Source organism: Lagopus muta, chromosome 18 (genome assembly GCF_023343835.1).
Source record: "Lagopus muta isolate bLagMut1 chromosome 18, bLagMut1 primary, whole genome shotgun sequence".
Taxonomy (NCBI): Eukaryota; Metazoa; Chordata; class Aves; order Galliformes; family Phasianidae; genus Lagopus; species Lagopus muta.
The window spans coordinates 3264738-3292713 of NC_064450.1; the positions used below are offsets into that span (position 1 = coordinate 3264738).

Consider the following 27976-nt stretch of genomic DNA (forward strand, 5'->3'; position numbering starts at 1 on the left):
TCAAATCCACACACAAGAACATGCTTTGCAGTAACTATTCAAGCCTTTAACAGAAAGCCTCCTTGCAATTTAGGAGAATTCGTGTTTTGCTTTGTTTTTAGATTCCCCTTCTCAGCAATCTAAGAAACAAACACACAAGTAGTAATCACATTCTATGGAAAATACTCCAGTGGAAAGCAAAAATGCTTCTAATTCTATATGGCAGATGATGACACGAAGAAGGAATCACTACTGTACCTTTACATGCTGTCGCGCAGTGCGTGAAGCAAGAGGAAGACTTCTGAGACTGTCATTTATTAGCCACTGCCAGCCCTCTGAAACAGTAAGGAACGTACGTGGTATTACCTTTCTCACCTTATAAACTTCAGCATTTTCTCTCTTATAGCAAAAGTATGGCAGCCATCCATATTCAGTTACTTTGTGCCTTTCCAAAATTAACAAGGCTGCGTATTCTGGCTCACTTTACAAAGCACACAGTGCAAATGCTGTCTGATAATACTGAAAACTAGACAGGGAAAAAGACTGCAAACAACACAAATCTTCTGTAACACCTCTGTGCAGATTTCTGTGTTATTCTGTATTATATTTGTATTATATTTTATGTTAGCCCACGCAAATTTGCTGATCCTCACAGTTCCTTTGTAAAACACCACTCTGATGTTTTACAGCTCAATGACAATGAAGCTGTATTTACTTGAAAATGAAAGGTTATTTAAAACACTACATACCAATTATTGGATCTCCTTTAAACGGCATTTTTGATAGTGACAGCTTTTCAATTAAAGCACAGACTGTAAGAAAATAAATTTGGCAACCAGATAAATAATAAGAAATACAACTGGCAGCTACTTTAAGCATACAGCTACATCACGTTACATTAGCATTAATTTTGAACTGCAGAAAATTCACAAAGTCCAAGGCACATTAGTTGTCAAGTCTTTGTTATTTTAAGTTTATGCACTTACATGAGTTTCAAATTTATGGAATAGTATTCTTTTAGGACTTCAAAGCTGTTTTGAGGAATAGAAATTCACACACTAGACGCTGCAACATTTTGCTGTAGAACCAACTGACCGCACTGCTCAAATGAAAACTCAGCACTCAGGGAATACATTACCTTCCACCTCCTGGTGACCAGATGAAATAAAACACAGGTCAGTGCAGAATCATTATCGCATTGCTTTAGAGTTGGTGGAGAGCAGCAGAGGACAGAACAAGCTACTGCATTGTTTCTCTCTGCTCCCACAATTTAATCTTTGAATCTTACTCCAGCCTCTGTACGCAGTTCGTCATCTTAATTTATGACCAACTCCCTGGGCTCTAAACCTACTCTTCAGTTCAGTCCTCACTATGGCAGTGTCACACACTCAGGCTCCCTGTGCTCAAACACCATTCAATACAGTATGGCAGCTTCTTCGCTGATACTTATTCACACACAGATTAAGTACAATGCAACTAAAACCAAGTCTCTTAGGGTCATTCTTCAGTCCTCTAAGCTTCTCGTATGCTCTGTTGTGGTTGAGACCATCACCTTCATTAGACATGCATGCAATTTGTGGAACATTTTCAATTCTTCTCTTATTCTACCTACGCAGCCCTATCTTGCCAAAATGCTGCTATTTCTACTTCTCAAATAAATGAAATATTCAGCTGCTGAGCAGTTAGAACAGATGATGAAAACCAGCAGTTGTAAACACGTTCTTCAGCATTACCATGTCAGATCTGTAAACTCACTCAAAGACAGAGAGTTTCCCTTGCTCTTCCACTCATCCCATTTGATTGCCTTTCAATATTGATACTGATTTACTTTACCCACTAAGTTTGAAGATGCGATTTAAGTCATCCTGAGTCAGAATCTGCTATCTAGCATTTCCCTCATTCAACGAATGAGCAGGAGACTGAAGTTGCCATCATTTCCTTACCCACCCAAGTCACCTACTTCTCCCTGCAATGCCCTTACTTTTCACCTTGTTTCTGTACATAATTATCACTGAACTCCTCCTCATTAATGTAATACAACCCCTTCCACAAACTGTTGTTTATACGGTCTTTATTCTTCACCTTTGCATACATGTGTATTATGATAAAAATCATTAGTTACATGATCACATCTGTCTTAATGGACAGACCACATCTGCAGCATAGGAAGTTCTGCACAAATGTGCGCAAGAACTTCTTTACAGTGAGGTGACGGAGCACTGGAACAGGCTGCCCAGGGAGGTGGTGGAGTCTCCTTCTCTGGAGATGTTCCAGACCTGCCTGGATGCCGACCTGTGCGACCTGCTGTAGGGAACCTGCTTTGGCAGGGGGTTGGACTCGATGATCTCTGGAGGTCCAACACCTACAATTCTGATTCTGTGATCTCTTCCCGAGAGGAACTGGGGTATATCAGGGAAATCAAACTCAACCCCAAATAAAATTACAAGTGAAGTGTGTGACAGAAACCTAAGAACTGCCTTCAACTCTTACACAAATGGGGTTACTCCCAGTTGTGCTGGGAAATAATATTCTGTCATATCTGACTTCTTTCAAATCCCATATTTTTAATTACTATCCATACTTTATTTATGCATTCAATATAACATGAGCAAAACAAACTGAAAAAAGTAAACAGAAGAACTACATATTGCACATTTTCTATTTCATGCCCCTGCTGTGGTACTTACCAGCTGGTCTCATTAGCTCTCCACCTAACCCCCTGCAAAGAAAAGGAGAGGCACTGTCACAAGCAGTTTGAACGCATTGCCCAACGAGGAAAAAAGGGTCTCTACAACATTTTAGAAACCAGATCACAAAAAACATCTTCAACTTTCCTAACTGATCAATGCAAACATACTTCTTTTTAAATTAACTGTTGTCTTGTTGTGACGCGAAGCCTTCCTGAATGTGTAGCTTTCTGCTTCTGAAGAATGCAAACCCTATCTTTCTAATTTTCAACGTGTATAATAGAAGATTGCCAAGTTTGTTCTTCTTTTCTTCTTACTTGCTTCAGAAGCATTACAAACTTTGGCAACTTCTCAGCCGTGCAGCTTTTGACTTCCACAGCCGAAAAGCAATTACATGCAAAGTTCCAGCAAAATCTTCATTTCTGGAACATTACATGGAAACGCTGCTTACCAGTTCCCACTTTCACAAATTTCAACTGGTTCATTTTCCTAGCAAAGTTTCTCACCCTTTTCCCTTCATCCTCTTTTTCCCTGCAAAAGCCCTCTCAGATGATTTTGCATTCATCACGAAAAAAGCAGTGAAAATTCCAACTTATCAGAAGGGGAGGGAAACGAAAGTCCTAAGACATTTCAAACCATCCTGAAAAAGAGTACATCACATAAGAATGGTCTTACCTGCTCAGACCTGAGGCCTACCTACCCTGGCTTATTAACCTGGCCACTGGGGCCTGGGAGGAGAAAGTCTGAGCGAGGCACAGAGCAGAGAGGGAGAAGCATCGTGCAACTGCAGGGCCTGTTTCCATTCCCCAGCCTGTCGTGTCTCTGGGCAGAGACCTGTGTCCTCACACCACCGAGCAACATCTGCTGGTTCCTTGGATAACCCCAAGGCATCACGAGTGTTGCTCAGGGTGTTCTGCTCAGTGTCACCCTCTGTGGCATCATTTTTACATTTTTTGAACCTTTGACCCCTGTCCTTCCTTTGGATATTTCCTCCCTTGGCTCCTTATTCTTGCCTCCCTTCACTTCTGTTGGAACATTTCCTCCCTGAGGTGTGCCAAACCCATAATCACCTGTTTGTATGGCTACGCTCTGGCAGAAACTCCCAGCAAGGGGGAGGAACAACAAAGGCTTTCTGTTTGTTTGTTTGTGTTTTTTGTTTTGTTTTCCAAAAAGAACTTTTTCTTCCCTCCTACCTCCCACAATAAAATCAGTAGCTGTGCTCACAAGGCAAACCATAGCAACCCTAACAACTCTAAGAACTTTGTTCTCCAATTCATCCTTTTACAGGAGCTTCAAAAGCCCAAACATTTTAAACGAGTTTTTCCATTCCATGCAAGTAGGTTCCTCCTGTTACATTCACTTGGGTTTCTGACTCAACATTCTCACTGGTTTTTCAGGTGATGGAGAGGCACCAACTCAACACTATTTTAATGTGCCTTGGATCAGCATTTCCTTTAATTGGAAAACTTTTGCTTTCAACAATCAATACATTAAGCTCTATGCAATGCTCTATGGCTCAGTTTATCATCAGAGCAAGCAAGAAGAGAATCCACATCCCCATACTGATAAGCTCTTTGTATTACCTGCCCCACCTTCCTGCTATGCTGTCTGCTCTCCAACTTTTAAAAAAATTCAATTAGAAAACAACATGATGTAAGGAATTGATACAGTGGCAAAAATAGAAGAACGATGTGGCAAGGGTTGCTTCCTCTTCAGTGTTTCTTTTCCCTTCATTTTGTACCTCACCCATTCCTTGCCTTTTGTCTGTTGTCTTACTGTAAATGAGTATAAAATAATGATCTTGTGAATTTGTTTGGTGTGCAACAAAGTCTGCTGATGTAAGGATTCAGATATGGACTTTGTTTCAACTACAAAGCAAGAACTGAGTCACAAAGGCTGCTCTTCTCCACTTCTTCTGACTGCCAACAAGGAAGTCAGGCCACTCAAAGCTACTCTTATGTTAATAACTTGACAGCTATCCCTTCCTTTGGCATCACATCAAGTTCATTTCATTTCAGAGTTTAGAGCTTCACTGAGGACTGCTGGCCCTGTGGAACATGATGAATGGTGACAGTGAGTTGCACATTAAGATTTCTACATAGCACAAACTACAATCAATCCTATCTGCAGAAGCACTGTCATTCTGTGTTCTCTGCACAAATTTTCATGCTGTGTCTTGCCTACACATCACCATATGTCTGACAATTTATCTTTTTTTTTCTTTTCCATAACACATACATATTTCAATTTTAGGAACTGAGAATTCTATTGTAACTCCGGATCTTTTCTCAGTCAGTGTTTACTTTGTCGAACAAGATGTGCACCTTCCTATTAACTTTATCTTCCCTGCAGTGTGTCACTAAATTAAAAAGATACAGATCTACCTATTTCAGAGATTTAGAATTTTGCTGTACTGTCAGTATTTTCTCTTTTTTGTTCCAAAGATGCATCTAGAAGTTACATCACATTCACAGGTGTACCTGTTTCAAGATTTATTTATTAGCTCAGTCTGTAAATTGATTGATGCAGTGCCCAGGTTCCATTAGCTCCAGACATTTCTTCCCATGTGCAATTCCACAGAAATGTTTCTCTCCTAGAAATATTCTGGAAATAATTACAACTGATTTGTGGAAAACACTCAAAATACATAATCCCTTTTGAATCAGTGGGTTAAGATTGCTGATCTAAGCATGCCAGTAGATACTGTAAAATTACACAGGCATGAATCAGAACTGTTTCCAATTCATGTCCAAGTTCAAGGTGCTTTTGTAGATTTCTAAAATGGTATTTAAAACTCAATTTTTGGGAAGAGTTCAGAATTCATCTTTATGATTATAAAAACATTAATTGAAAATGTTCCAAATGAATAGCATCTGTGTTTTCATATCCATCCAAATCTGGAGTTAAAGCTACTGGAAAAAGCTACATCTCAAAATATTCAACTGCAAGCACTCCATTTCCAGAAAGCCAAGTAGAGTTTTCACACCATAAGCAGTAACCAAGCATTTGGGAACAACCTGTCTCATGTAGGACTGAGGTATCTTAAAGGTCCACTCTGTCCATGTGCAGGGCCTACAAACTGGCTTTATAAAAGGAACACGGAGGCAGCAGGATTAAGCTCAGATAAAAAACTATCCATTTAATAAAGCTGCTATAGTCATCCTCTAAAGACACAGAATAATATTAAGCTGACAAACACCTGTTTTATGGTACTGTAAACTCATATGCTGCGTGTACACATTTGTACTGCATTCCAGTACCAGAAAACTATACGAAATCCTGGCTCTCCAGAGTAAGTTTTCCCAATGACTTCAACTGGTAACAAAAAAAAATAAAAAAAAACACTTTACAGCTCTTTCAGGTGAATGAAACTATATAGCATAAAGCATTTTGCAACAACAAAAACCTGAGCAGAAAACAGCAGTAAACATCTTACATCATGCCCTTTTCTCCATGCTCTTCCTTGCCTTGTCCACAATGTCTCATGTCAGGCACAGCACTACCATCCAGCAGTTGCACTGTTTCCAATGATACCTCAAACAATCCCATCAGAACATAGGATGGCATAAACTCCTTGAACCAACACGTTATTGGACACAAAAAGTAGTTTAAACTTGGAAGAATTTTTAAGATGAACTTTGTTGCCAGGCCAGACTTATTTCCTGATTAAGTTTATACGTCCAAAAAACTCTTTTGCATAAATGACTGCCAAGAAACACATCTGCCCTGAAACCATCAAGATTTGCTGCAGCCTTAAAGTCTTTGCAAGGAGAACAACTTTCCTTTGCTTGGTCTTGCCAGCTCTTGCAAGGCTACTTTACTCTTTTGGAAAAGCTGAAACACTGCAGATGACCGTCCATTTATTTTACTATGTACTGTAGCACTGCCATAGCTGACACGTACACATGCAGCCAGCCTCTGCATATGGAACAAGAATAAGCCAGAGAAAAACTCCACATGCAGCACATTGCACCAACTGAATCATCCAGTGTGGGAGTTGCTCATAAACACTGTGCTTCCTGTCACAGGCAGTTCTGATGTGAACCCTGAAGGCCCAACAGCCCATTTGCTGAAATACACAAGTGAAATGCAGCTACCTGCAAGCAGCGCAGTCAGTCTGTCTGCAGCACTTCCATCTCCATCCCTCAATTATCTTGCTACAACAACTGTGTATTAAGAGCTATATTGCCAGCCTCAGAAATGGCCACAAAAGAGTTCTACACAAGACGCAGGTGGATGGTCAAGAATCTTATCTTAGATGATGCATTTTTAAAGAATCTCAATTATTTAAAAAAAAAAGTTGAGAACACTCCAATACTGAGAACAAGCAGAAAGGCCTTAAATGCATTACAGAAGAGAGTCTGCTTCGAGAAAAGGTTCCATGCTGGTTCAACAAAAGCACACAGTACAGCAGGCTGACTACCAGCAGGGAGGTGCTCTTGCCTCCAGTTTTTAAGTAAAAAAGCAATGATTAAAACAAATAACATGTATATATATATTTTAATTATTTTTATAAATATAATACAGCCCATAAAGCACAAAACAGACAAATGCTCTGAGAGGCACAGTTTGCATGGCTTCACTGACTTGCTATAATTAGTGATCATTTAATATGGAAAACCAGGCCCAGTGTGCAATACTCAGCTGGAAGTGCATATGCAAATGTTTAAAGCAACCAACTCCTCAAGACAAACCAGTGCTTCAAATGTGTCAGAAACAGAGCGAATGGAAGGAAGTGCTTGCTGGATATGCCTGGACTTGTATTCTCCTCTTTCAGCACACTATGGTAAGTCCAGAAAAACACTTATCCAGGAAGACAGAAAGATACTGGCATTTTTCAAAGTTGTTAATAAAGCAGAGGACAAGACTGTCTTCAATAAGCATTAAAAAATTTGAATAACTTCAAATGTACCCAAAATTCAGAGACTGTGCAGTGCATCTTAAAACTTTGCCTGCATCCTGTCTGAAGGATAATTCATGGACATTATTCCAAATCAAGTTAATGGTATTACAAAAGATGCTGCACAATGTAGGAGGGACAGCTGAACGAAGGTATCTGTTACAGCACTGACTTTTTTGACAAGAGCTACTTAGGCATTCATTGGAATCCTAAGAGTGGGGCAATCAGCATCACCACAGCCTATTTTGCAGCTCCACATCTACAAATTACAGTTTTGATAAAAATGACAATTTTTATGCTTGATTTTTTTTTCCACCCTCACAGGCCAAATTAGTTTGTGAAAACAGCTTGATCAACACATTGACATCCTCTTCATACAACAAAAGACAGCTGTTTTGTTGCCAGAAGTGAAAGCAAAATATCTCATAATCAATTGCATCATGTGAACAGACCTTTTGCTACAGGAGTTTAAAAACTAGAAACACAAATAAAACACACAGGTTTCCAACATTCCTCTAAGCCATTATTACACTGAAAATTCCCAGTAGCAATTTCTCAAATGGAAATCTTTGGAATATTACGTGCAAGAATTACTCACCGTGAAACGAGTTTGGCTTGTTTCACTAAATGCTTGCCCAGCAATACTCAAATGGCTGTTTTGTTTTTATAACCTAGTTTATTTTTCTTGTCCAATTTTAATATGCATGCCGATATTTTAAAATACGGATTATAGCAGACATCTGTGTCTCTGCCTAAGCACGAGAGTAAACAGCAGTGAATCAATTTTGCTTGGAGTTGAATTTTAAGTCTTATCTAGGATGAAAATATTTCTGTAGGCATCTTATAAATACCATTAAGTGCAAGAAGTGCACATTATGACAAAAACAAATTACACTCAAGCTCCACCCTGACATTAAAGAATTTATGGGAGCCAAGACAGCCACCCACAGAGACACTAATATGCAGTACCAGCATTAAAGCCATGCTCTCGTATGAGCTAGCTTTGGAATGGGGGTTTCACACTCGTGCATACAGCCTTGAAAAAAGTAAACGTTTACTTTTCTTCAGGAAGTTTGAGAGTGTGAAAACTTACATAAAAATGATTTGATGTATAAATAAAAATTACACACACAAAAAAAGCCAGTTAGGATCCTACTGCTCTACTACTTACAGGTACATCATGTGTAAAGAAGTGAATTAAATAAATGCCTAAAAACTCCAACAATTTGTCAGTTAAAGAAACAACTCATTTGCATGTCAAATCATTAGGGAATACAAGTCATTAATTATGTTTTGTATTCCTTAAATTTATGAATTAACCCTGAAGTCACATACCAGTTCTAATTCACATTTATTTAACAGTTAAGTAGGCAAGTTCCCTTTACTTCCTGGAAGCTTCAATAAATGGAACCTTTTGTAATACTTCTGGCCGGCTCATTATACAGGATTCTAGAATTTAGCTAGAAGCTCCTTTTAAAAAGAAAAAGCTATACTAGCTTTGTAGTGACAGCTCATTTCTACCATACAAGTACAGTGCTACAGCTGAATAAGAGGAAAGAAATCCATTACGCACTGCTGGAGCCATGGCTCTGTGTGCATACTGCTCCACATTCTTTCCTTTCTTTAACTATCTCTATCACAGCGTTGAGACCAGTACTTACCACTTTCCCATTAATCTAACATGCCTGTAAGTCAAACACTCTGAACTCCCCATACATTATAAAAACAGCACTGGTCTCTGTAATAGGCAGACAAAGCCAAAAGAATGCATGTGCTTGCATTCTGATGAACTGTGATACACGGCAGTCTACGGTAGGTGTAACAAATGCAAAACCACCCCCCATCCCTGATGCCACTGTTTTCATTGGTTTGATTGATACCTTCCAATACACAAATTAATTTTGCTTTAGTCCATTTTCTTACCTGTACAACTGTCGACTGCAAAGCTGGGGAGGAAAAAAACACAGTATTTAGGAAGTTATTTTGGAATAAATGCTTTATTTTTCTTCCTCACACACAATGTCCATGTACCAGGTACTATGGCACTTTTAACACTTTCGTAAAGCACTGTTTCTTCATTCCAAATCCTACCTTCTCCTGCTGGTTTTTAAAATACATCTGCTTCTCACATTCGGCCCTTTAAAAATGGCAATACACTGTGCTGACTAAAAATTGAATGTATTTGCCAACTATGGATGAAGAGAGAAATTTCGGACACTGATCAAACAGCGTGGCCTAAGTGTCCAAATTCCAACATGGAAGATTGTTTACTTTTGGCAAGTGGAAGAGGAAGGTGGAGAACAACTGTCTTAATTGCAAATATTTCTATACATATAACATACCACATTACAAAATACATTAACACTTGCTACAAACCTCTTGGTGGATTTGCTTAAGTCCCTCCAAAGATTTTCCATTGAAGTAGCACGTTATAGGTCTGCAAAGATACACACATTTTTTTTTTTAAAAGACTGGCTCCCAAGTCATGCTCAGAGTTATTTTCTCAACAGAAATACACAATACTTGATTTTAAACATTAACTTCAGATATCTTTGTATAAATGCATCAGAATGTGCTCAGAAGTAAAACAAAATGTTAATCAGAGTAATTACTCAACATTTACCTGAAAAAGGTCATTTTTATAAATACAGGTTTCTTCAGTGTATGTATATATATACACACACCCATGACTGCTGCAGAACTGTATTTTCAGTAAAGTCTGCATTTTGGGATTTTATCATCCACTGCTTTGATCTTACACAGCTGCTCATCGCTACTTCATTCAAACTATTATGAAACTCTACCATTAATGCAGCTCCTAAATTCCATTGCAGTAATGACTTTCAACCATTTTTCACAAATGATTCATGTGAAAGAAAGAAAAAGGTAAATTACTTTTCTTTAACCACAACACTAAAGCAAAGACATCTCCAAATAATTCTACCAATTATTCTGGGTTCATCTCCTAATTGCAGTACGAGTTTTTGTGTGTATACATAACACCCCTTCCCATTCAGCAGTAATATTTAAATCAATCCAACTCAACAGTCTGTTTCTTTGGCTCTAAAGATGAGAGGCTAGCCCTCACCAGGAAGACAAAATACTGTAAGGGAAAGGCTGCTGGGAAGGGCTGGTTAATCAATGGCTGGTATCTCTGAATTCTCCAAGGAAGGCAAAAAATGATTTCACTTTCCTAACAATGGATTTAGACTTAATCATGTAGTATCACCAAATAAAATGTGAAAGCTTGTCACGACTGATCATTATCATACAAAAATTCAGTTGAAGAGATGTTCAATAGGATGGAATTTCCATAATTATACTCAGGAAGCTTTCAATAGATCAGACACGGAAGGAAAATTTATAGTGAAGATAATCTTGCATTTATACCTATTATTCTCTTCTGCTAGTTTACACAACGCATGGGTGATCTCAGCACAGGCAAGAATTGCCCCGTGGCGTGTGTGCAGATCTATGCCCACTGATAAAGGCAGCAGTCTTGGCAAAACTGAAAGAGATTAAATAATTACTTTATTTAAACAAAACGTATTGACAGATTACAGTTCTAAATGCAAACATGATGGCCTAGAAATAATGTGGGAAAATCATTTCTTGAAAGTCTGGCCAACAGATCCTCATTATTATCTGAAAAAATAGCTTTAAAAAGTAAGTTCTGAAAAAGCATACTAAACTATACCTACAGAGGTCACACAGCTATCACCACGTTTGGAGTCAAACTGGGTTGGCGAATAGAGAAAATGAAGCTTGTAGCCACTTCCATAGTTTTACTTCCATGTAAACTGCCACTGCCACTTCCCTAACCTGCTCTAGGGAGTCCAGGTAACATCTGTAAGGGTTTCAGCTGTCTTTCACACATAACAGAGAGCAGCCAGTACATCCCTGGAATCTCAAGTGCGCCGTGCAATTCTGAATTCGCACTAAGAAACCTTTGATTCCATACAGAGCAACCAAAAGGAATTCCTCTGAAGATGTCAGACAAGATGAAACAGATTTGTTCTCCCATCTCCATCGTTATGACATCAGCATATCAACAAAACAAAGGTAGGAATTTGAAGGCTAGTGGCCTGAACTGTTGCAATAAAACTACACCCATTTGTTCATCTCACAGCAGTGCAGTCTTGTGTAGTCAGGCTACAAAAGACTAGTCTCTGAATTAAAACCACCTGGCAGTTTTTCCACCATTTTGCATGAAAAATGAAAGCTGGTTATTAGTTATTAGTGTCAATATACCATATTAAGTTGCAGGAAAACTCTTATATTTTATTAAGTTGTGGTGTCTGTTTAAGTCATTCTAATGTGGGTTTTTTTTTTTGCTGTTGATACAGGAGCTAGAACTCTTCATATGACACACTGTGCAGAACATGTTATGCATTACCTACCCACATTTGCCATGTACTCAGGAGCCCGTGGGGTAAGGTTATGCAGAGCCTTGGTTGAAAGTTCTCGAATAACACTACAGATGTAAAAGAAGAAAAAAGACAAAGAAAAATTCCCATTCAGGAAAGGATTCCTGTCCACAACCAGATAAAGACCCCAGAAATATCGAAGAATATAGTATTCTCTGTTAATCTTACCCTTCCCTTCTTGAAAAAAAAAAAGAGTCAACAAAACAACCCAGCAGACCAAACAGACAGCCTAAAGCTAGCTTTTAGCTGTATGAATAGAACTTACTGCTGAAAGAGACAAAGAAAAACATACTGGATGGTAGAACCTGAGGGCTCATTCTATGCATTGGCAGGGACACTGCAGTAAACTATTATTATTTCTCATGATGCAAACTATTATCAGCACTGATATAATCTCATTTGTGTTATATGTACACGTTTTAATCTTCATGAGCATTGAATATGACTAAGCTCTATCTCCATGCATGAAATCAACTTTAATTATTATAATTGTATGGTGATGGTGTTTACCCCTCACATACACTATATACCATATAAATGTATTTTATTAATCTATTAGCAGATTGAGGTCATGGCAAAAAGTCAAAATTCATAAACACACTGTAAATGACAATATGCTAGGAGGTTCAGACGACATCTACTATTTCTTGTCCAGTTTTCTTCAGTCAAATAGCACACAAAACATGCTTTAAGCAGCATGCATCATATGCAGAAAGATCAGTTCCTGGATGTGAGCATAATTAGACTTTATGAACTTACCTATCCCAGTGGTTAATCTTCATGTTAACTAAATGATCGATCATTGGTTGTGTATACTCAGGAAAGCCAGCAATATACACACTGAAAAAGAAGGTTCATATGACTGAGTACAGAATCAATATGTGCATATTTTAATATAAGCTGCTTCAAAGATAAAAAATCCTCTAGTTTTAAGGCAACAAAACAATTGTTTAATCATGCCTTATCCCAGATGTGATGCAGCCAAATGAAATAATACAATGGTAATCGCTTTACAAGCATGGTCAAATATTTAAATCACTTTTGCAAAAGCTTTTCACATTCTCTTTAAAAGCACTACGCCAACAGAAAGCCTGACAGCAACGAAAAGTGAAAATAAATACACAGTTCCCATTGATACATGTCAGAAAATTCAGAAGTGTCTATTAACATCCATAATAATTTGATTGGAAAAAACGTGTGCTAAGACATTAGCCAAAGGACGCAGTAAAATCAAGTTACAGAAATGTGCTTTATCTGCCTAAATACCATGATTTAAAATTGAGTAACGGTTTTCAATTTGTTCTCTTTAAAGATCAAAGATGCAAAAAGTTAATTATGACAAAAAATACTAAAGGTGCAAAGTGAAGACCTAAGATGTGAAGGAATGCCAGAAGGGATTAGCTAGGCAGCCAGTGGAACTATCTGCTTCACAGCCAACTAACTTTGCAATCTTCAGAAGCATCAGCTATTGAAAGCTAAGGTCAACAGAAGTGAATTGTCTTTCTCATTACATCTGATGTAATTTCAATAGTCTTGGAAAGCTAAACAATCAGTAGAAAGTGTTTGAGTCAAGATGGCATGCATAAAAGGACAAAATTAAGGACACGTGAATTACCCTAATTTCACCTTTCCATTTTTTGCATGATTAACTTTGCAACTTCTACAGCGTTTCAGAAATACGTGTGCAATTAGAAAGAAAAGTAAAAACTAAATAGTGTTGCATGTTAATGCACTAATATCTATGTAATTCATGAGAAGAACAGTAATCCTTAAATCCACAGCATAGACCTCAGCCACCTGAGCCACACAACACAGAAGAACCACCTCTGGAGGGAGGTCAGACACAAGCTGCCAGCTCACTGCCAGCAGAGAAGGGACAAGATTCATTGCTCTTGTTGTTCTGTTGAGATTTTGGTATTCCTTTCTATTTAGGAATTTACCTATCCCAGTGGTTAATCTTCATGTTAACCAAACGATTCCTTAACTCTACTTTAACACAGCCCAGAACTCCAGAAATCACAGCCTCTTTAATCCCTGTTCATACAAAATAGGAGTAGGTTTCCTCTACCTTCATCCCATTAACAGATTTGAGCTGAAGGTTCCAAAGAACATCTGGCAAAGTCTCCAAAGGACAACTGGCATGAAAACTTGTGTAAAAATACACATATTTTGAAGGATGTAAGCAATACACACACAGTCCATATATCTAAAAAAAACATGTCTGATATATACTATCACTTATTATAAAAAAAATACTGTAGAAACTGGCATGCATTTATCAAGCCTTCATAGCTCCAAGTAGATTCACTAGCATAGACTTTCACAGCTGCATGGTTTCCTTTCACACAGTGGCATCATCCTGTGTCTCAGGAATGGCTTTTATATTGGTCAGGGAGAGACAGCTGAAGATTCTAGATGTGGAATATGAATCTCAACTAGCTTTTTCCAGCTACATAAACAATGCCACCACCTAAAGGCATACTGATCAGAAAGGTCCATTTTTTCCTACCACATCATAAGGATACTTGTTTTCTGTGCAGCCAAATACTTGCTTACGTGCTTTTGCTTTGATGTTAACTCAGACAAAAATAAGGAAATAATTAAGTATTGACCCAAGCAATTATATCCTGTCCGAAAAGCAACACGGGGAAGATTTTAGCAAGTAATGTAATGGATGAGATGGCAAATAATTTACAAAGAGCTCAATTAACAACACTGGACGTGGTCTCAAAGAACCATGCTATGAACTGCACACTCCTACAGAAACCCTCCAAATCACAACAGAGCAGTGAAGGAGCACGAGGCAAAAGTTAACAGATATGCTCTGAAGAAGTAGGGCCAACATAACATTCAAATTAAGTTACAAAAGAGAGTAAATAAAAACAGCGTGTGCCAATTCTGCACATTTTCAATTTATTTTTTATTTTTAACTTGTATAGAAAGCCAGACTTGCAGAAGCCCCACTGGCACAGCACAGGGCAGCAGCACACGCTGAGCCCTGCGTGCACCCAGCCCGGCTCAGCAGGCAGGAGAGCTGGGAAGCGTGTGGGAGGAGGGTGTGGAGCATGGAAGGAAAGACAGTGGGTGAAAGGTGAAGATGGGCACAGACCAGAGTGATTATCCACAAAAAGGACAAGATGGAGGTGGAAAAATCAATTAAAAAATAGTCAAGGAGGCAGAGAGCAATGAGTGCCGATTATCTTTAAAAAAGCGTTCATTAGAAGCTACAAAGCTAAAAAGGAAGCAGAAGGCACCACATCCTTCTTTGCTATTTCTATTTCCAAAGAACCAAATCTCATCAAACCTTTTGAATCTGTTGGCTTCTATGAGCAACACACAGCTCCACAGGGCCATGTATCTTACCTATCTTGGAATAGCCTGAATCACCTTCTGTATGTGCCCACCTCTCTGCACTGCCCACAGAGTCCAGACAGCTGGCCTAGACTGTCTGTCTAAGGCAGACAACTGAAGGTAGGACCCAGCCCTCAGCCTTTTTCATCTTCTAGTGAGGAAATGCAATCTTTGGTTCATTCAGTCATCCTGTGCACAGAACTTGCACCCCAAGTCCCCTTACTTTTTACAGCTTTCCTGTATTTGCAGAAAGCTGACCAGAATAGCATTCCACAACAAGCCACTGATCGATAGCAACACCACACCAGTGCTGGCACTTCCCACTGTGCTCTTTGCATGCTCCACACTGCAGTTTGATTTCCAAAATGGCTTAGAGTTTCAGTGCACTACCCAGGAGTAATGTAAGCATATTTGAATTAAGGTTCTATGCAGAGACAGCAAATTCAACAACTTGTGCAAAGTTGGTTTTTTTTCCTAAATGGACATAAGTTTGTTGTTGTACCCATGCTGGAGTCTGATCTGCAATTGTAACAGCCATCATTGTGCTGCAATTCTTCAAAATCCCTTGATCTTCCCTAGTCTTTATGTGCCCAGACAGTTTGGTGATGTCAATGAATACTGCCTCTTCTCTGCTTCCTTCATTTTCCCTCTATTAACAGATCATGTAGGCAAGTTGGAGAAACATCACAGTCACATTTTCACCACGTCTTAGGCATAATTAGCAGCTTGATGCAGAACACAGAACAATCAAAATTCCATTTATTAAAAAATAATAACAGATACAATACTCAGTAAGGTCAAGCAGTCAGACAAGTATTTCATTAACTTACCTTATAGACAGGTAACAGTTAACTCTGTTTCCAACAGCAAAATAATCAGCTGCAGTTAGAATGTCTATGCCATGTGGAAAAGTGCCCTACAAGCATTGCATGAAAGAGGGGACAAAAAAAAAAAAAAAAAGAGAATATTAAAAAATGGAAAGTATTTCTGAATATGCAGCACATTGAAAATTACCTCCTATTAGTGTCCAAGTTCTGGAAAATACATTTTAATTTTTAATTTATAGTGATATCACTTAAATCACTTGTACTGAAGACATAAAGGATATCAAACAGTAGAATGTCTTGCTGCCCTTGTAAATCAATGATAAGCAAAGCAAACAGCAGCATGTAACAAACTGTGTGATAGCAACTGAACGCCTCCAACTCAAAGCCACATCTATTTGGTGAATGCAGTATATGTGCACAAAAAGGATCCCTCTAAAGTTTAGATAAACACAAACACCTTTTTGAATTATGTGAGGGAACACGCTTCAATAATTCTGAGTGTTATGGAGTATAAATGGAGAGTAAGCACCAAAAAATAATATCCACTGCAAGAAAAATAAATGGAAGTTCAGTTACTTTTGTTTCTCACAAATATGCATATGCTTTATGAGTTATTTGTTAATGAACTAGGAATGGATTGGTTTTTAAAACAAAAAAACACTTTGGTTCCTCGCAAAGCCCAACATATTGAATCCTACAGAAGAATGATGCTTCTGACATCACTGCTGAAAAAACTGATGTAGGGGAATTAATCATCATTCTAACTGACATCACCCAAAATCTGCCTTTTTAAAATATAAACAATATGGTGACATGTCAGATATTCAGGATTTTGATTGGTTATGACTGATTTAATACGGTATTACGCAGTATGGCTGTGCTTTGGGATGGAGAAGGCAGAACAGCCTCCACAAGCCATAATTAAATGCAAATGGAAAACAGCCAACTGAAAGGAACTACGCTCATTTACAAAAGAGACAATCATATGATATTTAAGCAATAAGACTATGTGGAAGTACAGGTTCTGGATATGATACACTTCTGTTTGTTTACAGTTCACTCTTCCCTTCCACATGAGGTTGCAGCCATGCAAAAATAGTAGAAAATATCTTTAGATCTAAGCTTGAATAATTAAAGAAGCGTATACTGCAAGCAGTGGGAAGCTGTCAGTTACTGCAGAGGTCTTTTTTTGGGAAACATACCACAACCGTCCAAAAAACCAAGGCCTATAATCTGACTGAAGCAAGGGTAGACAGAATATTTATGGCTTATTCCAGACACCACCTGAAAGACCTGGTAACTCCAAGATTAAATGAATGCATTCTCTGTAAGACTAATGAAATGCTGATTAGAGAGAAAAAAGGACACATGAAAAGTATGATGTGTAGCCAAAAAAATGCCATACAAGGAAAGATGTTATGTGTTATGTTGCACATAAGGAAAAGCACAGCTGAACAACTTCCATTCTAGCTGCTAGCTGAACTGTGTTCTTTGTAACTGGGCTGTAAGTGTGCCAGTTTGGTGCTGTCTGACCACAAGTCAAAGTGCCACAGTGCATGTCAGAGAGGCAGTGAAATTCCTAAAACTGAGTTCAAGAGCACTGAGCCAACAGCTTCTGCTCTGTCAAAATACTCAAAACTTAGTTCACCAGTACATAAGTTTGTCTTATCAGATGCATGTGCACATATCAAGATTTATACTAGAAAAATCTGAATTTTTCAGAGTTCTCCCTTACATCAAATTACATATTATATGCATGTATGTGTACACATTAAATGTGTAATTCATAAGGCTTATTTTTCTGTGACCATAAGAGCAACTTCTCAGATTCAGAATATGTGGCATTGCAAAGGTGAAGCAGGCAGTAACCAGTAAGCAAGTGAGGTCAACTTTTTTCTCCACCTATTTAGTACCAGCACTGTTACTTCAGATGGAGAACATGTTTTAGCTTCTTCCAGTTCAGAGAAAAGGTGACTCTTTCAACACATTACATCCAGAAGTACCATACAGGGTGTTATCCACTGATGAAGTAATCCTTTTCCTAGGCAGTAGGGAATAGTTCAGTGAATAAAACTTTTGAACTTCTACAGGAACCAGCTGGGAGACTGACTCTTCATGCCATGGCAACCTATTACCCTGCTACTAACTCCTCAATATTTCAGAATATTTACTAGATTTGCTGAATATTCCATCAGTACTAAAAATGCGAGTAATTCAACCAACCAGTGTCACCAATTTCTGGTTGTAAACTAACTTAGACTGAACTCCACCTGCTAAGCAATAAGAAAAAAAAACTCTACAAAACTGTTCCTGCATGAAAGCATTTCTAAACCTACAGCACTAGGAGCCCTGTCTCACCTGGAACTGCAGCACAGTAAGGTGTTTACTTCATTCGGTGCCTCATGATGGGGAATGAGTAGGAGTTGCTTTGTGATGACTAACCCTAACCTCTCCAGAGGAATAACTATAGACTCCAGGGAGGAAGCAAGTTGGCTCCTACTTATCACAGACCTAGTTGGGTCAGGTCATCAAAAATACTCACCCTCTTCCTGCTGGTCTCGCACCCTTTCTCTGCTATTAACCTAATTCTATCCAGAAATACATATAGTACTTCAGGACACACTGCTTAATAAACATAGCTTTAAAGGAATGATATGCTGGCTCGTAACAGAGATCTTCAGGAATGATATCTGGGAAAGCTAGACACAGCATTTCAACAAAGATCCCTTACAGAATTGGCTTACAGAAGAAAAAAATTGCTTGAATCATGCTCTAAACTCTACATGCCTTGCTGTGTCAGAAGAATTCATGAAATGAACCATTTTGACCCTATTTCCCTCTACATTGTATTTTCAGCTTCGTTAATTCCTGATGAAAAATGAGAAAACTGAAATTGGAGTCCTTATCCTATTTGTTACTCCAGCAAGGTTGCAAATCAAAGTTGTTCGTGCCTTTCAGCTACTCAAACACAGCTATGTAACACAGGAACATGCCACAGTACTTTTTTCAGCAATCTTAGGTACTCCCAAAATTAACAGATTTCTCAAGAACTTCGTGATGTTGTGACATCCTTGTGTTGAAGACTCTCAAACGTAGTTTGTTGTTACACCACCAAACCATAGCAAAGATTGTGAAGCCCACCTCATCTATTCCATATCTGCTAACAGAAAGCCAACGGAACAAGAGAATCGTCAAAACTTGTGCTTTTCCTGCTTCCAGAGCACTGCAGTTTACAAGGTGTACAATGGCTATTTGTGCTGATTTTACTTTTCCAAGTGAGTTCTAATAACCAGAAAACTCATTTTCTTCCAAAACCAGAACGCTAAAATAAAACCCACATCTCAGGAGAACGCTCCACAAGAGCCTGTTTTCTGACAGAGAAAACAAATATTTTGTAACGTGCTTTTACTCCACTTCTCCAAAGCCATGGTTCAATTCTGATTTGAGGTGCTACACATTCACAGTGATCTCCAGGACACACCAACGAATGCGAATGAAGATGCAGGGAAGTTACCGTACCTGTCTCCCAACATTCTCCTGGAAGGCAGCCTAAGGAACAGAGAACAAACACCAAAACGAGTCAGGTTTGCTTTTTGATAAACACCAGATGATGAATTCAAAACACACGACAATATAAATGACCCATGGCTTTTCTTTTTCAAATAAAGTACGCTTTGTTAGTAGAACAAGCCCACAGGGCTTTTTTGTTTCAGCGTCTCTCTGCTCTTGTGTTCTTGAAGTCATATGTTGCACGACAGCAGTTTAAGAACACAAGTTTATTAAACCAGTCACACCCACAGAGTACTTTTGAGCACTGACACAAGGCTTCGCACTGGAACTGAAAGTCAATACCTGAAGACAACAGAAATCAAGGTGGCTCTCATTTGTCCAACTACTTCAGCATCACTGGATTATCGTAGGCAAAGTGTGATTCTTGGTCAATCAATACTTCAGGCAAATAATATTAAGAACACAACACTTACTGGAAAAACACAGTCTGAAATTATGTTGAAACACTGATGTTGCAAAACCCGAAGGCAAGATTTCTGTGCATTTGTTGTGTTTTGCATTGAAGAAACTCAAAATATCACCAGTTTCAATATGGCTGCCAAGTTAATATCTTGACATGTACCTCACATAGAATAAAATCTACTCTATACTCCATTAACCCCTACCATGAAATTGCACTCTTAAAAAGCCTGCATTTTTCCTCAAAAGGATTATGCAATCACAAGATTGAAGAAAAACGTATCTCAATTTTAACTCCTTTCAGAGAGCAGAAATCATTATTGAACACTTTTCTTTTTGCAATGTCACTTTCTCTACAAACTGTCTCCAGGATGGGACTGCATTTGCACCTGACAGATGTATTTCATATGCAGGAGTATGCTGAAGTCCCAATCTTTTCTGAAAATGCCACAAGAAATTTGTCAAACGAGAGCTTCTCTATTTCCTACATCAGAATGATACACATGGTAATCCACCTGTAAAAACAAAAGGTTAAGCTCACCAAGGTATCATATTTTACATATGGAGCAAGCACCCAGAACACAGTGAAGCAAGGCCTCATGAAACCAGTCTCTCACTGTACTTCTGAGGTTAGGTCTGTTTAGGATAATGACTGCAGTTCCTGCAGACCTGCCCAGGCTAGTTGAGCTGCTGCTCACAGCACATCCATTGCAGGACAGCCAGCCAGGCCAGCTCTCAGCAGCTTCCCCTCCTCCTAGGCGGGTTCTGGAGCCCACCTTTATCTGTGCAGCAGTGCCCTGAGCTACTGCTGTAGGATTCCCTCAGGTAGCACTGCATGGGCTGTCCTCTGCAGCGACTGCAGTGTAGATACACCCTTGGGCAAAACGTACGTAAGGCAGCCTTCCAGAACTGGAACGTAAGCTGCAGCAATTCCCCAGACTTCCTCATTATTTAATCTTTAGCCCAGTTTCTGATGTCTTCCCCCCCCCCCCAAATCCTTACCTTTCTACTAACTTATGCCCACAGACAGGATTTGCAAGGACAACCTTTCAAGTCATCCTCCATCATTTACTCCTTTTTGCATATGCTTTAGATCCCCACTTAAGCTACACAGACCCTTTTACTCATTACTGGAAGGTTTCAGCAAGGATGATGCACCATACCCAAGAGTTTAATTGCCTCATTACAATTTCTTTAAAATACGTACAGACAGGTGCATTGCTGACATGAACTGCATGAAGACTTTATTTTGGTTAAGATCAAAAAAGAAAATAGTTCTGGTTTCAGGACAGTAAAAGTTTTATTCTACTTGCAATATATCCCAGAACTAAAAAACTGTGGCAAAGGCATTGGAAAAAGCTGTATGGGGGCCTACAGACAACAGAGAAACAGAGCAGCTGCTGTACAAAATGTTTTCACTAAGTTTTTTTTTGCTTAATACTGGAATTAAAGAATTTCAGCACTGTATCACCTATTCATTTTCTAATTCATTTAGAAAGATGATCATGAAGGTGGAGATCCAAGTACAGAAGCATTGCAGAAGTGGAATTCATCTAATTTACTCATTAATTTACACCCAATTTAATAGTTTCTCTATTAAAAAACATAGATCTTTAACCATTACTTATAAAGGCAGTTGTTAGCTCTGCCTTATCATAAATATATATTAATTTCAGTTCAGTAGCTTTTGAGGGAAGTGCCTTGTTTACCTTGAAACGTTTTTAAGTACTAAAACATCCTCTAAGCCGTGATTTTGAAGAGAATCAACCAAGCAGAAGGAAAGAAAACCCCTTCTTGAACATGTCAGTGCAGAACGAAGCCTTATCCAAGGTCTCTTATTCATGCCATCATTCTTCAAAATGATTATTCATAAAGAAGAGTTGCAAAAGTCAGCTCAGAGTGCTTTCAGTGCTTCAAAAGAATAGTCAGAGCAGTTTTGTTTTATTCTCCCTAACCTCAGGGTTCAAAATATCTCTATATGCTGTTTTGTTTATTGGTGCTCCACGTTACAATACGTTGCATATTGTAATAAATGGAAAATCTAGTAAAACATGTTAATTTAAACGTGTATTTAACTGTGCAGTGCTGGGAACAATTAACACTCCTGGGTATTTTTCTTCAAAATTGTAGCAATGCCTGGAAAACACAACATACTGCCTTGCCTGACTTTCTGACATTCTTCAATACTTCCACAACTATCCATCAAAACAATTCCAAATTCTGACTAGCTTTAAATCTGAATGCACTAATGAAAAAGAAACCAAAAAACCCTTTTTGATTGCAAATACTCAAATAGCAGGGTTCTTGATAGCCTGGTTTAAACCAGAAGAAAGTGACACAAAAACATTTGTGCTGTACTCTGTACTCACTTGAAATATGGAAGAAGATTCAATTATTCTGCATTCTTAATGGTTTCTAAAGCTCTCAGTTAAGCTGCTTTTGATTTTGTCTAAGGATTTTATTTGAATAAACTGACTTAAATAGCAACAAATGATAAACTGTACAGTTCCTATAGCAGGAGCTAAAGGCTGAGGGAGAAGCAGCTCAAGTTATTTGTCCCCCACACATTATGCAAAGAATATGTGATATCAGTACTCAGCAATCCGCAGTGCCTTAGCTTCCATTCTCTGCTTTAAGCCTCTTTGGACAAGGTGCTTTGTGGAGCAGCTGACTCACTTCACCATGCTGCAGCTTCATTCAATGGCTTAAACCATCATGCAGAGGTGTGGCTACAAAAATACGGATGCTGTCCAGGGAAACCCTCCTTTTTTGTTTATTTATTTTTTTAAGGCATTCACAGGGAAGTTTGTTCCTGCAGACACCTGGTGCTTGGACAGGCGCTGTTGGCCCTGTGTTTGCTTCACAGGAACAGCTGCTAGCACAGTCATACGGTTCTTTTTTTCATTTTGCACAATAATTTCCCTTTAACTGTTGAAGCAGGCAACTTTTTTTCCTTTTTACTTTTATTCACAAGAAAACAAATGCAATATGTATAACACAGACTGAGATCTTCAAAAATAAGATGTTCCTTCTTTCTTCCTCTAAACTTATAACCTATCCCTCACAAATTCCCTTCGCCTAAGAATCATGGATATTTTTGTCAATTCTCAACAGCATTGACTACTTTTGACAAAAAGTTCACAGAATAAACTTTGGTGTGAGCCCTATTAAGCAGGCAGCAATCCCTGCCGAACAGATGTATCACTTTCTTTAGAAAAACTCCCAGCCCAACAAAAGGAGTTTGAAGGAGAAATATTTTCTAGAATTTTTCAGCTTACTGCAACTTTAGAGTAATGTGGAGAACAAGCAGAAAAATGTGTCTTCATACAGCTTACCATCTTGGTGACCTCCTTATGATACAGGAGCTGCATATTACCAATCCTTTTGTCTTTTACACGCTGACTAGAAAATGCCAAGTAGCTCTTAGATACTTTATCTTATCTAACATGACCACAGCACAGCAGACTGTGAATCGTGGCCTTAAATCAAGATATGCAACCATGGATTTTTTCATTTAAAATCTAAATTCACACCATATTTCTTAATGATTTAAAAAGCATTTTTTTGCTCACATATATTTTATGTATAACTGGAGGCTCAGGTGAATACACAGAGCTATAGATCATGAAATTAAAGAACAGACAAAAATCCCAACCAACCAGAAACACGTAGGTTAGAATGTGGTAACTTACAGAAGCAGCTCTTCTGCAATTAACATCGCGGTCAAACACTGCAGCAATAACCAATGCACTGAGGAAATAAATATCGATTGTAAGGACAAAAATGTAAGAAGAGTTGTGCAATGTCATCATCTCAACACTTAGCCTTCCAAGCAGAACACTCACAGTTTTTGCTGTGGAGCTTATTTCTTATAAATGCACATCTAAGCTATAATTTGGGTTGAAATAACCATGCACATTCTAGTTTCTGCAGCTTGCTGTGTATTTTCCAGTTTGTGTTCTACCAAAGCAGAACAGCTTTTAAGCAGTATGGAAATACTTCATAGGAAGTTTTATATTTTAAATATAGCAACAGTTTAGAAGTTGGACATATTTAACAACTCATGTAAGACTCAGTGCAATTCTAACTTAAACTTGGAAATACAGTTTCTCAATATCCAAATACACAGTAAGTCTTATGTAAGGCTTAAGCAAAACTAGAAGTTAAGCAACAGAAACTTTTGTCTATCTGTACAATTATGACCACGTGCTTTAAGTACCAAAAAACAATACGCAAATAAAATAGTAACACTTCAAAATTAATTGCAAAAAAAAAAGTTTAAGGGTGACCTGCAGATATAGAAGTGTGATTGTACAGAATTATTTCTTTGTGCATTAAGTCTGATATTCCTTCACAGTTCAATTGCCTTCACCTCAACAGAACTGCTTTTAAAAAGGTGCCACAGAACAGAAGAATGCATCCCAAGACAAGAAGTCTGCAGCCTTAGAAATCCACCTCCAGCATTCAATTAACTCCAGTGACAAATAAACATCACTTCAGGAGGATCATTTAAGCAGAAAATTATTCCTTTCAAACCCTGAAACTCTTCATTACAGTACTTACTGTCTTCAGGCAAAACAGGAAATAAATACCGGCTGAAAAGTAATTCCAAATAGCTTTGCTTTAGCATAAAGATATTAATTACACTGATAATATCACACTTCCCTGGGTAGTGGCTATCTGTTTCCTACAGTGTTGAATGCTGTGTTGTTAAAATTCACTGAAATGCATGAACTGAACGTACAGAGGCAGCACTGATTATCTCCATTAAGGAAAACAAGAGACTGAAAGCAAGAATGAAATTGAAAACAAACCCCAATGAATTCAATATTTTACTACAGAGGTGAAAAAATTATTCTAAAGTCAGTCAGCGCTTTCCTACTGCTATCTGTGTGAGCATCTCCTCTCCTGCCACAGAGACATTGTGCAACTACAAGGCAAAAGGAGGCCTTTCTGTGACTGGAAGAGCAAATGTTTATGACGCGTTCCATCAGGAAAAAGCTTGCATGGCTAACTGTTGAAAGAGGGCTGGGTCAAACGTCATCTTGTGTCTGCTGATTTCCTATCCTAGCATACAGAAAACTTCACAATCTTTTAGAAGAGAACATTTCAGAAGCATATGCTTTTAATTATAGAACATTCAAAATGAAAGAACTAATTGGGAATAATCCTGGAAAGCAAAAAGAAGCCAATTTCTGTCTGAGGTTTCCAATTATTTGGGCTATATGATAAAACATCATTTTGTCTGTTGTGCAACGTTTCCATGCTGCCCTTTCCTGAGAAAACAAACACGAAAATCTCATCAGGCCACAAAGATGAGACTGCAGAGTGCTGCCTACAGTGTGTCAGAGGCACCATAAAGTTAAGTGTTGTAGAGCATTTCAGAAGAGCTTTGCTAGGTCATACCAAATTTCTTCTAAGTCATTGTTTTGTCTCTGATTGTGGCCAAAAGAGACACTTCGAGGCAAATGTAAGGAAACATGTATTAAATATTAACATATTTTATACAAGTTATGTCTTTCCAAACAACAAATGCCAAAAGGAGAACCTTACATTCCGCATTTAGACTTAAAATCTGGTTCATTACATAAACTGGAAAACAGTTTCAGGTTATTATACACAACACGAGTTTCTGACCAATAATTCTGCTCATAATTAATCTGTACTTTTTGATTTGTTTCTTCTACTTCTGTTACCTTAAGACAAAGCAGTGTAAGTAAAACCTGCAAAACGACACTCTGTGATGCCATCTGAGCTGCTCAGTGCTAGAACTGAAAATCACGTTTAAGAAAAACACAAGGAATTTTGTCACAGCTCTCCAGCCCTGTTATAATCATAAATCATACTGCAGTCATTGCATCCAAGTATACCAAGCTTATCAAACTGCATGAATGGTTGTTTCGAGCTAAATCATATTTTAAAATGCAGCCACAGTCTGCTGTAACACATGGATTAGCAAGGAGAGCAACGTGGCTAAGATGAAACATGTTAAGGGTGTCTTCACCTGTCTGCATTGTCGTGGGAGTTTATGTGATACTCCACCAGGATTTCCTAACATAAAGAAACTGTTTATGTCAAACAAAGTGGGATTTTTTTCTAAGCTAGGGAGAGAGTCATGTCTCGACTTGTCTGAAGCACACCACACCTGACTGCCAACAGGTAGGGCAAAGAATGGTTTTGCATCTTGCAGTCTCTATGAAACGCTTTTGTAGTTCACTGGGATATATTTAGCCTGTAAGCACAACAAGCAGCTGCTGAGGGTACAATAAGAACGCAAAAAGGATTTTTAAAAGCAAGTTGCGGTTCCCTCAGTTTAGTGATAATCCTTGCTTTTTTCCCCTGGTCCTTCCCAGTCCCCCAGGCACTCCGCTGTCTCCAGGGAAAGCGACCAGCACTCAGAGCACACAACCACTCGCTTCCTCAGCACAGCGCTGATCTCATTTCCTCCCCACAAGCCAGAAAGAATCAGAGAGCAGAGGCCAGCGAGGAGATGGACATCAGAACACAAATCTCAGGTTACCCTCTGCTCTGAGTACCGGATGTAACAGAAAATCCATCTGAATTTGCTTTCTCACCTGTAGCAGGTACACTATTTCAATCACAAGCAGCTAGAAGTTTATACTACTGCTAACCTCTGAGAATACACTATTATTCAAACATACCACCCTGAAGCTGTGGGAAGCAAGAAAAATAAACTCTCAAACCTCTTGCCAACTTGGCACAAAAACAAAATTTCCTTCCTGAACCCAAAAAAGGGAAAAGTCTGACTCCCTTCCTTAAACTACGACATTTAGAGGAGGGAAAGCATAACAATCATCACAAGCTAAATGCTTTTGAACAATCTCAGCCAGTTAAAAAAAAAAAAAAAAAAAGAGGCAAGAGCAGAATGGGAAAGGAGCCTGCTGAGAGCTGCTGTGGCAGACAGCCCTCTTCACACCGTGCCAGTACCCCAGCTGGGGCTATCTGCTGAACTGAGTGATGAAAGCAGATCTAGGCTCAATTAGTTCTTCTTGTGCTAGATGTTGTTTAGTTGCTTGCTTGGTTTTTCAAAACCAGAGCAGCTATTCCATTTGCTTTATCACCTTGCAGCTGTGCTAAGCTCAACTGCAGGAGCATCAGAGGTAAAGAAGCAGAAGTGGCTGCTTCTGCCAGTATTACGTGCAGAGCTATATTGGTGCCACGGACAAGACAGGTATTTCAGTTATCAAATGAATTTGCTCAGGAAAAAAGCATCGTATGCGATCTGTCCCATATTCAGCCTCACCCAGTGGTTGGCAACCTAACCCATGGCAAAGGGATGTAGCTCAGTAATCTTTAAAGTCCCTTCCAACCTAAGCCATTCTGTGATTCTGTGACTAGCAGGGGAGAAGGCCCTTCACACCAGTCTCAGGTTTAATACCTCCTGCTTAGAGAGGCAAAGAAGCTGAAGGACAAATACAGTAATCAATTTCTGTTGCTGAACACAGTCACAGAGATAAACATACTGGCATGTTCAGTGTGTGACTTCAATCCCAAAGTTCTAGGATAAAAAGATGTAGAAAGAAACAATAAAGAAAATGCTTAGGAATTGCACATTAAAATGATGTTTAGCAAAAGGCATCTGATGCCCCTGCAGGAAATAAGTTTACACAAGTGCAAGACACGGTAGGCACACAACTCTCTTCTGAAGGCAACATTCAAATACATGAAAGAAAAAGCTATTCTCAATATTTCATCATGATACAAGATGTAGCTCAAAGCAATGCTTCAGATTTCCCCAGTTCTGCAGGACAATCTTGCCCTGAAGCAAGCTACATCATCTATCCATAGCCACACCTTCCTTTTTTCCTTCTTCAA

General features: G+C 38.7%; 1 protein-coding gene across 2 annotated transcripts in view; it reads right to left on the reverse strand.

Annotated features, from left to right (window-relative positions):
• TBCD (tubulin folding cofactor D) overlaps window positions 1–27976 on the reverse strand; it is a 108668-nt gene that overhangs the window by 28689 nt on the left and 52003 nt on the right. For both annotated transcript variants that reach the window (XM_048965436.1, XM_048965437.1), the window contains exons 15-25: window positions 23833–23890; window positions 19691–19720; window positions 16175–16260; window positions 12753–12833; window positions 11967–12040; window positions 10957–11074; window positions 9943–10003; window positions 9490–9512; window positions 2667–2698; window positions 729–791; window positions 238–314 (exon numbers count right to left, since the gene is read on the reverse strand). In XM_048965436.1, coding sequence (XP_048821393.1) covers window positions 238–314; window positions 729–791; window positions 2667–2698; window positions 9490–9512; window positions 9943–10003; window positions 10957–11074; window positions 11967–12040; window positions 12753–12833; window positions 16175–16260; window positions 19691–19720; window positions 23833–23890 — 703 coding nt within the window. The remainder of the gene's footprint in view (window positions 1–237; window positions 315–728; window positions 792–2666; window positions 2699–9489; window positions 9513–9942; window positions 10004–10956; window positions 11075–11966; window positions 12041–12752; window positions 12834–16174; window positions 16261–19690; window positions 19721–23832; window positions 23891–27976) is intronic.